The sequence below is a fragment of the Plecotus auritus genome, assembly GCF_963455305.1.
Source record: "Plecotus auritus genome assembly, chromosome: 3".
Classification (NCBI taxonomy): domain Eukaryota; kingdom Metazoa; phylum Chordata; class Mammalia; order Chiroptera; family Vespertilionidae; genus Plecotus; species Plecotus auritus.
The window spans coordinates 146058032-146071801 of record NC_137772.1 but is presented as its reverse complement, the minus strand read 5'-3'; the positions used below and the strand labels follow the sequence as shown (position 1 = coordinate 146071801).

Genomic DNA, 13770 nt, shown 5'->3' with positions numbered 1-13770 from the left:
CCTTTTATTTTTCAGTATATTTTGTTATGTAATCTTTCTAATATAGGCTTAACCTGTTCTTAGCAGCCTTGAAATATTGGAGGCCATGAAAGAATGGGCTCAAATGTTCATGAAGCATCAAGAAATATCTAACTCAGAGGAATCTTTTGTCAATTTTACAATCAGCAAAGTTTTTTCCTCTATACCATGGTAATTGCTACATTTCTGCTTTACCTCTCCGTCTGTTATGTTTAGAACTGAGACAGATACCTACAGGTTATAAAGCCATTTTTGATGTCTTGACAGAGAAGAATTTTCATTTAAGAAGGCTTGGTGGTCATAAAGAACATATTCTGAGTTTCATTACAAAGGTCTTTTCTGCTCCTCCGTTTGTATATACGTGCACCTCTGGTTTTGCTATTTTAAGATTTCTCATACATTTTTATGTCTTCGTTCATTTCAGTTCTATTTCTAGTTTTACTGTACAAGTTATCAACTAGAATTAAAATTTAGTGCTTCTCTGGGTAACTTAAAGCTAAATGTCAGGTTAGCAGTTGGCAAGAACCCAGGAAACCTCAGCTACTGTTTCATTCTACTTTTATGATATAGGAACAAACTGCTGTCTAGTAAAAAAAATGCTCATAAGTTACCCTTGAAAATAATCACAAAGACTTTAATAAAATATTGTCTTTTGTATGAGTCATACAGTGGTTATTATATACATTTAATAATTTTAATTCAAATTTAATAATTCACAACTATTAATAACTAGTTTAAAAGAGTCTTCTCAATGCTACTAGAGTTTTTATTTTTTATATTTCAAGGAAGTAATTTTAAATTTAGCAAGCTTTAATTTTATAATTCTCATGGAATACATAAAAATGTAGGTAATTGTAAGTGATTCTTTTAATCAGATTTTCCTAAAACATTTCACAGGGTATATTAAGTTGCTGTTTCATAATATAACTGATTCCAAAAATTTTTTTATACATCTCTACTTGTAAGAAATTGGACCATAAACCTATGTTCTAAAAAAATAATTTTCTATTATGAAATAACACCAGAGAGGGAAGTTAGATATATGAATTATATTTCTATATTTTTAACAGATGTAAGTTTTATAGTTCCATGTGCAAAAATGGAATTCTATAATAATCAAAAATAGTGTTTGTTTGTGACTTTTGTAATTATATTTTCACTCTGAGGCTACTTTTTCACTGATGGCAGAAAAACTGAATCGAAAGAATTTAAAAGATAACCAGCTCAATCCAGGGAATTGGGGAGAGGGGTTCAAGGTTCATTATTTACTTCATAGCCCAAATTACAAAACCATCTAGGGCTTTTTACTTCCTTACCTCTCCTGGCCCGAGAGGCCACATATAGTGTGAAAGAGGGGAGGGCCTTCTATATGTGATTTGGCAAGTGTTGGAAATAAGAAAGAAGCCTCCATTTGAGATTGTTGTTGTTGGCATAATGATTAAATCTTTATTCTGTACATATGGGACATAATGTTGACTCTTAGGGTGGCACGTTAGATAGGGATAGTCACTCATCTGGACCCAGTGTGGCTTCTTGGTACAAGTGATTTTTCTTACAATCTCATCATTTACTTTTGAAGTGCATTATGACTAAAGCATAAGGTTGTCTACATCTGGCGTAGGAGATCTCTTGGCAAAGCTAACTGCTTTCCCCTTTACCCACCTTTTGAGTCTTCTACTTGGACATATGGGAAATTTATGGTTTCCCTCTATATTTAAATGAGACACCCCCCCCCAAAAAAAAAAGAGGGGAGGTCTGGTAGTAAGAAAGTGAGCACTCAGCATTGTTCTTGTGTTTCCTCCTTCCCTATTTCTTTGTCTTTACCCTGAGTTCTTACCCTTCCCTGTTTTGAGGAGAAGGTGAGGACCATGGGGCAAAACAGAATAGTACATTTCACTCTGTTCTTAAAACTGTACTCTGCTCAATTTGGTCTGGTGAGGTTCACTTCTCTCAATTTGAGAGATGGAGTTAGGCAGGAAGTAAAACCTGAGACTGCAAATGTTCTCCATATTTTTCCATTTCCTTTTTTATTTTCTTTTTTAAAAAATAGGTTTTTATTGATTTTTTTTTTTTTTTTTAGAGAGAGAGAGAGAGAGAGAGGAGAGAAAAACATCGATGAGAGAGAGAAACATTGATCATTTGTCTCCTGATCAGGAATCAAATCAGTAACCTTTTGGTGCACGGGATGATGCTCAACCAACTGAACCATACCAGCCAGGGCTATTCTCCCCTTTTTAAATCTCATCTCTTACATTTAAGTTATGGCTTTTTACCATAATAATAAAAAACATGTTTTCTTCTTTTCTTAGTATTTGATGTAGGAATGGTTGTGGTCATCTGCCACGACCATTATATGGGACAACATATTATTGTGCATCTTGGTGTGTATAAAGATACCAGCATGTTTTTGTGGTTCAGACATTTAGTGTGGAGGCCTTGACTCCCATCTAGCTCAAACACCTACCCCTGTATAACCTTAGGGAAATCATCATCTTCTCTAAGCCTCATTTTAATAATCTGTAATAGAAATGACACATAAGTAGCAACTTTAGAAATGTTCTGTTCCAGAAAAGAAATAGTAAAGAAAGAAATGCTATTGGTATTCAGGAAAAGTATATTTTATCACCTTTTATTAAATACTTTGATCCCAGTAGTCCTGAAATCACTCTCTAAAATTCCAGTGGGTGATGTTCTCTATAATTAGGAGTCCTTAGGATCCTCTAAGCAACTGGCAGAATATTTCTAATTCCCTCAGTTTTCAAATGTTGATTGATGATTCTGTCATCTTTGCAATTCAGTTTTAAGCACTTCTAGGATACTTGTTGCAGAGGGGAGTATGAAATACAGCATACACTATAAGTAGACCTTAGACAGTTTCTCATGAGTTCTCTTGACCAGAGAATGAAACGGATATAAATGTACATTTATAGAACTGACATACTCTTTTCCCTCTGGTTTGCCATGTGTTATCATAAATGCCTGCTGACTAGTAGTCAATGAAGACCATTTAATATTAGAAGTCCTAGAGTAAAAATTAATTTTCAGTTATATGACAAATCTAATAAATTCTACTTTTTTTCTATTTCATTGGCATATCATCAATTTTACTTCTAGCTTAAGAAACTAAGCCTTCTAAACAAAGTCTTCTAAACTAATGTCCTTTGGGAATTAAACCACTAAAGACAATAAAGACTTTAAAAACTCATAAGAATATTTTTGGGGAGGAAAACTTTTTTTTACTTATGTTGATTATTGTTTTAAAGGCATTTCATCTAGTGAGTTTCTCAGTTTCTCTTTTGATCCTTATCTCCCTCATGAATTTGAATGTTCATAAATGAATATAATTGGTAGCTATGCCTTCTATGTTAAACATATATGGGTTGATTTTTCTTCAAAGTAAATTACTTCTTTGTAGTATTAAGTTACTCTAATTTCCTACCTCCGTGCCTTTTATTTTCCCCTGGAGAAAATCCTTCCAGGGCATGACCTAATGAATTCTGGTTCAAATTTCCAAATGAATCTGAACCAAAGTGATTCTGTAAGTTGGTGGAGGTAACCTTCATTAAATACCCTAGTGAGGGAAATTTTAGTCTTTCATACTAGAATAAAGTACTTTTCTTGACATATTGAAATTGAACTTCAACGTTTATGAGACTAGTAAATTGCAGCAGCACGTTGTAACATGTCATGAGTCCAGTAGAGCCTTAGGTCAAGGGTTTTTATTTTCTCTATAACCCCATTAAAAACAGCAGTGTTTCTAATTATTTTTCCTTTAAAAATTAGAAAAGTATGTCTTTCTCTCCAGAGACATGTTATCTTCAGTTATTTCTATAATTTATATGGTTGCATGGGGTATGTCTTTATAGTTTTTATTTGGCTTGACCAAAGTGCAAATTCAATTTTATAGGTATGACTAGTTAGCCTTCTCTTTTAAAACCTGAATGTGGTTTTGTAATTGAGAAAGGTAATTTTTGCTTCTCCTCTTTATTCCTGACTCTGCCATCCTCTTATCTCAAGGGCTTCTTAACATCACAATTCAAGAGAACACTACTGCATTTAACTGTAAGACCAGAATCCATTTATACTACTGTGTTCACATTGTAGTTGGAGTTGATTATCTGAAGTTGACTTGATATTTTTCTATAGCACTTCTTTTGCATCCCTCAAATATGGTCACCAGATTACAACACAGCCTGCAAGATCTTCTAGCTCTTACGATCTATCATCTTTGAAGGTTTTCTGAAGTAACATGACAATATCAAAAACATACTGTTTTGATGGCTAATTGGCTGGGCTTCCTCAGGATGCCATCATTTTATTTATTCTGCTAACCACATGGCTGAATGTAGGGGTTTGCTATGAATTGTAAGAATAGACAATGCATAAACATGTATAAAATTCACTGTGTGTCTTATTTGAAGTCAACTATGCCACTCATGGTATTTGTTAGTAATGAAGAGAAACTGACTCTAGCAATCTGAAGGCTGTGGGAACTACTGAATCCAACATGGGCTGAAAAACATAGTATGAGGAAACAAGGTAGCCTCAGAGATCAAGATTCAGGATATCCAAAAGCAATTCTTTACCGAAAGAGTCTAGCAAGGACATCGCCCCATCACTTCCACTATTGTCAGTGAACTCTAGCCATCCCTTCATCTTTCTGTCACTCACTCAGAAATAAAAGCCTTCCAAACAAGAACATCCAGTTAGCTGAGGCTGTGTCATATGCCCAGCCTGGTGGCCTAAAACCACAGAGAGAGAAATTGGCATTTTTTTTTTTTTTCCTGTAGGCTACATACAGTGGAAGGTTTTCCTCCTAAATTGGAAAGAAAGTGCCTGTCTATATAGATACAGGATTTTAAAAATAACTTGCAAATATTCACTATTTTTATAAAACAAGCAACTCATGATTAACTTTGACAATTTATTTTTAAAAATCAAGATTTTTCTGGGACATCATGTTGAAGCTAGAGAATCCCACCTCTGTAACATATTATTTGGGTTAACTTGGGAAACAAAAATAACATTTCTAATTTCTAATATACAAATTTAAAATAATAATATTGACTGAATAAGATTGTGTTGAGATACTATTTATAATGTCTTAAAGACAAAGACAAGTACATTTCATGCATTTATTTTTTTGTTGTTAATCCTCACCCAAGACAGTGAAAGGGAGGGGGAGAGACAGAGAAAGAGAAACATCAGTGTGAGAGAGACACATTGATTGGTTGGTTGCCTCTTGCACTCACCCTGACCAGGGCCAGGGATCAAGCTTGCAATTGAGGTACGTGCCCTTGATTGGAATTGAACCCAAGACCCTTCAGTCCATGGGCCAACATTCTATCCACTGAGCCAAACCAGCGAGGGCCATGCATTCATTTTTTAATGGTATTTTTCTACTTAGGCAACTTATTTGATTAGTATGATTGTAATTTTTTAAAAGTTAATATTACTTTGCTGCATGATGATTCTGTTCACTTATCTGCAATTTTAAAATAAATTATATAATTTGATTTTTTTTTCTTTAACAGACAGGCCAGCCTCAATGAAGCAGCTGAGAAATATTATGATCTGGCAGCCAGGCTGAGGCCCAATGTAAGTACTTTCCTGATGAGAAGCATTACTTACAGGGACAGACTCACAGCATGAGATAGTTGTAGACTAGATGCCTCTTGATACTGGGTTTTCTCTCTCTGATCCTTTATTCTGAATACTAAATAAATGGCTAATTCAACAATAAAATTTGCCAATCTCAATCTTCTTTCTTTTCCCAGAGGTACAGATTTCTATTTTCTATCCTGCATAAAGCATTATAAATTTTTATCATCAAAATACAGGTGTTAGCATTTCTAAATAATTTGCGTTTGGAAGACTTTTAAAATTAGTTTCCTTGAAAGTTTGTTTGCTGTGGTGTTAAATATCTAAGAACTTCCGAACTACATAAGTATTTTTTTATTCTTACATATAGTCAAATAGGTGTGTGCCTTTTTCATATTCCACGGATCCTAATAACTGTGCTTTTCAACTTTATCAAGTATGTTTTTATTTGAATTTTTCCCTGGGTAGTCACACTCCCATAAAGTACGATGGATATAAATTAGGTCATTACTATTGAAATAGAGGAACCATTTATGAGGAAATAAGAATGGGTTTTGTATCGGTCTTCTAAGCACTTTTTATTCACAGCACATCACTGAATTCCATTACATTACTTTTATTCTCATACACACTCCACTCTGCTCTCTGCATCACTATTTGACACTAAGACCTCTATCCTGCTCTCTGGATCTACACCATCTATTGAGAAATGTAATTTTGTAATGAAAGTGCATGTGTGATGTGACTACAAATGGAATCCGTCTCATTTCTGTACAGTAACTCATCTATTGGGCAAACAAACATCTAGCCCTGACCGGTTTGGCTCAGTGGATAGAGCCTCGGCCTGTGGACTGAAGGGTCCCGCGTTCGATTCCAGTCAAGGGCATGTACCTTTGTTGCAGGCACATCCACAGTAGGGGGTGTGCAGGAGGCAGCTGATCGGTGTTTCTCTCTCATCGATCCTTCTAACTCTCTCTCCCTTCCTCTCTGTAAAAAATCAATAAAATATATTTAAAAAAAAAAAACAAACATCTATAGAATGCCCGCTTTGTGATAGGATATGGAGATTTTGCACCCTAAAAGACCACATGACGTAGCAGAGAAGACTGAACATAATCAGCTAATGGCAATACAGTGTGGTGATTCCTATAGAGAGGTACCTACAGTCCTGTGGGTGCACAAAAGGAAAATTAATGCTTCTTGAAAGCAACTCACACAGGAAGTAGGTTTTTTTCAGGAGATTCAACCACATGTAAACTTAGCCCTGAATCAGAAAGTCCTTTGTTTCATTAATCATGAGGTACTTTTAAGAATTGGTGAGCTGTTTGTAATAGAAGAGAATAATTTAATAGCTGTAATGGTAGGAACGATAACAGCTAAAATTTATTGAACACTTATCATGTGTCAGACATTGTGCTAAGTCCTTCCTATGAATTCCCTCATTAATTTCTCACAACCCACGGGTAGTTCCTTTATCCCCATTCTGCTGAAGCTCAGGAGACATTCATCCTCTGTCACACCTAAGAAGTAGAATTGCATTGAAACCTAGGCTACTGTGTGCATAAGAGAAAGCTTGATGGAAAAATGCACTTACACTTAGAGAGGAAATGCAGGCCACAAGTCTAGGAAACAAAAATAAGAATGGTCTTCTCATATTTACTGAATACCTATTAAGTGCCAAGCACTATTCCAGGCATTGGATACACAGCAGCGAACAAAATTGACAATAGTCCCTGCCTGTTGGGAGCTTACTGAGGCGATGGGGCAGAAGCAGATGAGTATGGTGGCATGTCAGACAGTGATAAGCGCTTTGGAGAAAAGTGGAGCAGGAAAAGGGAGTTAGGAGGTGCTGGGAGAGGTATGCTAAATGCACAGATTTGTAAATGCCTGAGTTGGGCATCTTTGTATGGCATTTTCAGAAAAGAGTTAAATTTGAGGACTTAAACTTATAATTGAAGACAGGAATCAGGTTTTTGTTTTTCTTGCTTTTTTCTTTATTTTCTTTACATTGCCTAATATATTGCTCCTAATGTACATAATAAATGATGATGTTAAGTTTAACCTTTACTCACTGAGTATGTCACTTGAGTGTCACTTTTATTTTTGTTAAGTGGTTGATCAAAAGATCTTCTTCAGCATATTATAGTGGATTAGTGAGAAAGAGCTAGCTGAGCTATTTGACCTGACCTAAAAAATTAAAGATGCTGAGGAACCCCAGATTTAAGCCTGATTTATGAGATTATTTATTTTAAATGACTAGCCAAATCATAAAATCAATATTTAATCTCCAACTCAAAGCCATTTTTTTCTGAAACTCCCAAAAGTTTCTTCATAAATGTGGTACAGACTGTGCTTGAAAAATGTTTTTATTCAAATGATACTTCCCTTATCTGGTAATGATAAATTATTTTATGGACTTGGAGAGAATACAAAGTTCATACTTAACAGTAAGTAAATGGTGTTAGAGTCAATGGATCTACAGATGTGGTCTTTCCATATCTGTTTTAAGAATTGTGTTTTGGTTTTCTGTATGCAATCTAGGGAAGTGAGATGTCACCAAGGCAAGACTGATAAAATACAGTACATTTTTTCCTCTGAAATGAAGAGATCTACTTAAACAATAGCCATGTAATGATTTATTAGCAGTTAGCATCTGATCTAAATTAAGGTATCCATCTAACATTTCTCTTGCTTATAGCTGTTTATTCTCTTTGTCATAAAAGCATTGTCATTTCTGTGCTTTAACTTAATAAATTTTAGTTGCCTGCTTATATAACATAACAAAACAGATTTCAATTCCTATTCCACATTTAAGTAGTTTAACTATCTCCTCTATTTTTGTTGTCTACACGATAATCTACTCTTACTCTTATTTTTCATAAAGCATTTCTTTCCATGTTTAAAAGTCCAACTACAACAATCAGTAGTTGTATGTGGGGTCTCTGTGGATGTTTTAGCAATGTTCATGTCAGATCATGACTATACAAAGTAAAATACGTGGCTGCAAGCTTTGTACACACCACTTATCATCGTATTAAAAAGATTGTTGGTTATCTCTGGGATATATTTCTTTCTTAATAACACCTATTTCAGTTCTTCAGGATGTCCCATAATAAATTTATTTAATTTTTCTATTCTACAAAAGCCATATTTTTCTATAAAATTTACTTAGAAGAATTCCATTGATCAAAACCTGAAATAATAAAAGAAATCAAAATTAGCAGGAACATATAATTTTAAGTTTCAGATTCTGATATTGTCTGTTCAACAGGGATACTCAATACATTGCCACTGAAGTATACAATCAGAGAAATATATTTATTATAAAAATTGCACTATTAAAAATTTATTTGATTGGGGAGTTGCTGTAAAATTAAACCTCATGTTATATTTAAATATATCTCTATAATGGGAAAACTCTTTACCAAAATAGCCATTTTGAGGTTTTTTTTTTATTTTTAGTGTTGTTTTCTTTAAAAAAATTGATCTTTTGGTGGAAGTTACTTTGAAAACACAACACTGTTCCTCTGTCTCCTCTCCCACTTATGCACATTAAAAAATGCTGACTCTTGAGGACTAGAGGGAACATTTAAATGAAATGGTTTTGTTCTTCCTGTGGGACTCAAGCCAAATTCTACATTAACGTATGGATTTCTAAATATAAGGAATGGAGAATTTGCATAGCACAAAGTCACCCACTTTAGTAAACTCTAGAGTTAGAAAGAAGTAATTCCTAATGACCAGGTTTATATAGATTCTATTCTTCTATATGTAATTGTTTTAGTCTGAATTCATGTGACTTATTTTTTAGGGCAAGTTCCAGCTTTGTGCAAGACTCTATACCAAATGCAGTAGGATTTAAAAGTTAGGAAAAAATTAACCCTGACCTTGGGAAATATACTATGTAATGTGGGGAGAGAGTGGAAGAGAAAACACATGGGCAGTAAATAATACTATATAGTAAGTGCTTTCTGTGGGATGTAAACTAGGTACTAGAGAAATGCACAAGAAAGATATATTACTTTCAGCTTGATTGATCCTAGAAGGCATAGGCCATAGGTGAGAAGCTTAGAGAATCTTGAAATGACAGGATCTTCATAGGTGAAGATTTTAGCAAAAGAAGGAGAAAAGAGAGTCTGGAAGGCTGAGGCATATACATGAACAAGGAGATTGAGCTCAGGAAGGATGAACTATGTCCAAGAAATAATAAGCAGATATGGTTTATATTGCTAACGCTGAGAGGCCGAGAGGAAGGGGAAGGGAAGACAGAACTGGAAATTATGATAAAACCAAATAAAAGTCATAAATACCATACTAAGAATAGGAGTTTGTATTCCAGAATTGTGTTAAACAGAATGGCATAATGAAAGTGATAATTTAAGATAGCCATTTATATGATGTAATGAATGCAGGGTGGGGCAAAAGTAGGTTTACAGTTGCGAGTACATGAAACAGAGTTTATTCTTGTATTACTAGAGGCCCAGTGCACAACATTTGTGCACTGGGGTGGGGTTCCTCAGCCCAACCTGCGCCTTCTCTCAGTCTGGGATCCCTGGGGGAGCGGGCCTCAGCCAGCAGGTGGACATCCCCCAAGGGATCCTTGGTGCTGCCACGAAGTCAGGGGAGGGTCCTGCCACCACCGCTGTGCTTGCCAGCCTGTGAGCTGGGCTTCTGGCTGAGCAGCGCTCCCCCTGTGGGAGCACACTGACCACCAGGGGGCAGTTCCTGCATTGAACGTCTGCCATCTGGTGGTCACTGCGTGTCATAGCGACCGATCGTTCTGCTGTTCAGTCAATTTGCATATTAGGGTTTTATTATATAGGATTATATATTAATTTTTGCATTATTTTCCGTATGAACAACTGGCAACCTACTTTTGCCCCACCCTGTATATGGTACATATGGGAAAGTAGAGTTGAGAAATGCAGCTTTGGGAAAACCAAGTAAAAGGTCGTTGCAATGGTATAGGCAGAAGGTATAAAAGATCCTAAAATTTGGAAACACAGTGCAATGGAAAAGATCATGCAGGGGAAATAAGCAGATTATTTGATAGGAAGTGAGTAAGAAAATTAGTTGGCCCAATGCCTTGTTCTAAAATTTTGAATTTAGATAACTTGGGGGAAAAATACCCTAAATGGAAATATGGCGGGTGGAGGGGTGTGTTTATTTCAAGAAGGAATTGTTATGTTTTCACCAAGCAGATTCTGAGTGAGAGGTAGGATGTTCTAATTTTCTATGGGTATGCCTTTCAAGTGAGCAGTTTGGGGAAAGGTCACAGTTAGGGATAATGCTGTGGGAAGTCACTTATAGAAAGGAGATAATACCAAAGAGATGGATAAGGTCATGGAGGCTCTGAGCCAATGTTCGGAAGGAGAGAAGAATGTTCATTTCAAACCCTTGGGAAATCTCTACATTTGAATGTAATGTAGGAAGACAGGAGACAATGGCAAGGCATAGAAATAATGTTGGTGAGCAATTTCCACTGCTGCTAAAGGTGATTGAGAAAGTTCGTTGACTTCAGAGAATAAGACAACGTTAGCTAGTTTAAAAGTTCAGTTTTATGCAAGTGATATGGGCAGAGTTATATGGCCTTAAGGAAATGGGGAATTGGGAGCAGAGAGTATAACGTTTTTCTGTAAATAAGTTTGGAGGTAAATGAAAGACAGGGTGAAAAGAAATATTAAATATGTATATATTAAATATTAAAGATAGTTATTAAGGTGTGTGTGTGTCTACATATGAGACTAAAAATGTGTGCAAATAGAGGGGAAGGCAAAAGAAATACTGAAGCTTTTAAAGGATCACTTTCTCCCCAGTGATTGAAGAAGAAAAAAGTAGACTATGAAAATACAGAAGGAAAAAACAAAATTTGGAAATGGAGGGGACGTAAGCTTAGGTTGTAAATTACTTCTATCATCATTATTTGGCTATTGGCTGATTCTGTGGCAATAGGGCAAAATTGACAACATCAAAAACCTGTGGACAGTTAGATGTGCTGAGGCTCAGTGCACATAATATTTGATATAGGCCTGTAGCATCTACGTTTGATAAATAAATGCTAGTAGAAATACATTTTTGTGAGATATGGATGGCATTAAGCCATTAGCCATTGTGTCATAATTATAAGTGAAGTTCTGAAATCACTGGTGGGTTACTTCTGGTTTTGATTCAGCTCTCCAACTTTTGTTAGATGTTGTATTCACCATTCATATTTCTAATATGTATAATATTTTATAAATGTTCTTCCATCTACATCCATTGTATATGAATTAAAGAGGAATGTGTTCCAATGATTAGACTATCCAAGAGAAAATTACATAAGGGCATTATATCTTATGTATATAAGGTACTTAGAACATAAATTATTTCAGAGCATTATTATAAAATCAAAGCCAATGTTATCCATTTGGGCTCATTAACAACGATTATATGTCAAAAGGTTGGCATAAGAAATACGGGATTCGAAGAAATGACCTTGCTATAAGAGAGTAGAGCTGCGTTATGAGATAGTTCACATATTCTACAATATTTTACTTTCAATTTGGACTACTCTTTTTATGGAAGTATATGGTGATGGCATTATGGCTATGCAGTAGAAATAACCACTAACACTGGAATCTGGGGGGAAAGGATAAGAATTAATTATTTGGGCTGTTGTGATGGACGAGAGAAAATATTGTAAGTTATAGTTGTTTCTGTTGGGAAAGATATTTCTCAACCCTAATTAGAACAAGAGACCATGAAAATAAAGTTAAGCAGGACAGATTGAGATTTGACCTTAAAAGGGATTAGGGGTGGGAGAATTACTGAGATTTTTATTTTGTTGAGAAAAAATGACAGGGTTACTAATAATTTGTCTGGGAAGCAGTTAAACCACATTTCTATTGTAAATAGAGGAAGAACCATATGGCCTCTTCCAAAACTTTCCACAAGTTTCTGTGATGTGGGAAAATGACATACCATGTGTCATTTGACTTTCAGACATTAATAATATATGGATCCCAGGATCACCAGATTGATTTTATGAGTAAACTGTGTTTTAAAATTTGCACATGTATTTCCCACCATCACTAGTTATTTCAGTTTCAAATACATCTATATATTTTACCATTAGAAAACAAAGTGAGGTAAGCTGAGAAACCCACAATAAATAATAGGTTTCAATCAAGAGAGAAATTGCCATTCATTTGCCCCACATTTTACCTGATTTTATTAAAAAGACCCAAAGATATCATTGAAACACAACTGTTGTTCATTCACACATATGCAAATAAAGTCAACAAACCCTTACTCTATTTCAGTTCATAAATAGGCTTCATCACATTGACATTATGTATATTTTTGCACACATCAGTAGAAATCAAGTACCTAATTCTTCTCATCTTGTTTCAGCAAGACAGATGCTCACTTCCCTGAGAGTTTCAGTTATATCAGGATCCATTTTAGTCTCATCACACCCATCTCTGTCTTCAATTTCCTTTCTACTTAGGCCTTTCCCCAAAAATTATTTAGATGTTGCTGCTCTTTTCTTCTAACAAGTTCCAAAGCCAAATTTTTGGTGCATTCACTTCTCTCTGCTTACATTGTAGTTGCTTTGTATTGTATTTCTATTTTGAAAATTTTGGATAAACAAGAAAAAATGTATTTCTAAAGTGGTTACTGTTCTTCTTCTGTTTATCATCTTGTGTAAGTCTTCCTGCTTAGAAGACAAAAATGGTTAGTGCAGACCACTTCTTCACTGTTGGTTGGGCTGTTTGTTGCCTAGACTAGGATCAGATAGTTGGGCTGAATTCAGCTGAATTTACAGTTTCTCTATCCTTGGGGTATTGATATTCATCATGATCCACAAGCAATCGTTTTTAAACATTATTTTTTCAAAATCTGTGTATGAATGGTGTGTGTTTTAGATTCATAAGCAAAAAAGAATGGGGAGATGCGAGGCCTGGGCAGGAACTCAAGTGGCTCTTGGGGATAAAGAAAATCAGCTTGCGTACTTTAGGTTGTGAACCAACAAAACCTTTGGGAAATTCCACTTAATTATGTTCTCTGATTCCAAGCATATTTATTTTTACTCACATTTCTTTGTGGGGGTATCCTTTGCAGGATTTATTGCTATAATTGTTTGAATTGTGGGACCACACACTAAAATTA

General features: G+C 35.2%; 1 protein-coding gene across 3 annotated transcripts in view; it reads left to right on the top strand.

Annotated features, from left to right (window-relative positions):
* TMTC2 (transmembrane O-mannosyltransferase targeting cadherins 2) overlaps nucleotides 1-13770 on the top strand; it is a 450431-nt gene that overhangs the window by 393584 nt on the left and 43077 nt on the right. For all 3 annotated transcript variants that reach the window (XM_080660474.1, XM_080660476.1, XM_080660475.1), the window contains one exon: nucleotides 5553-5616. In XM_080660474.1, coding sequence (XP_080516600.1) covers nucleotides 5553-5616 — 64 coding nt within the window. The remainder of the gene's footprint in view (nucleotides 1-5552; nucleotides 5617-13770) is intronic.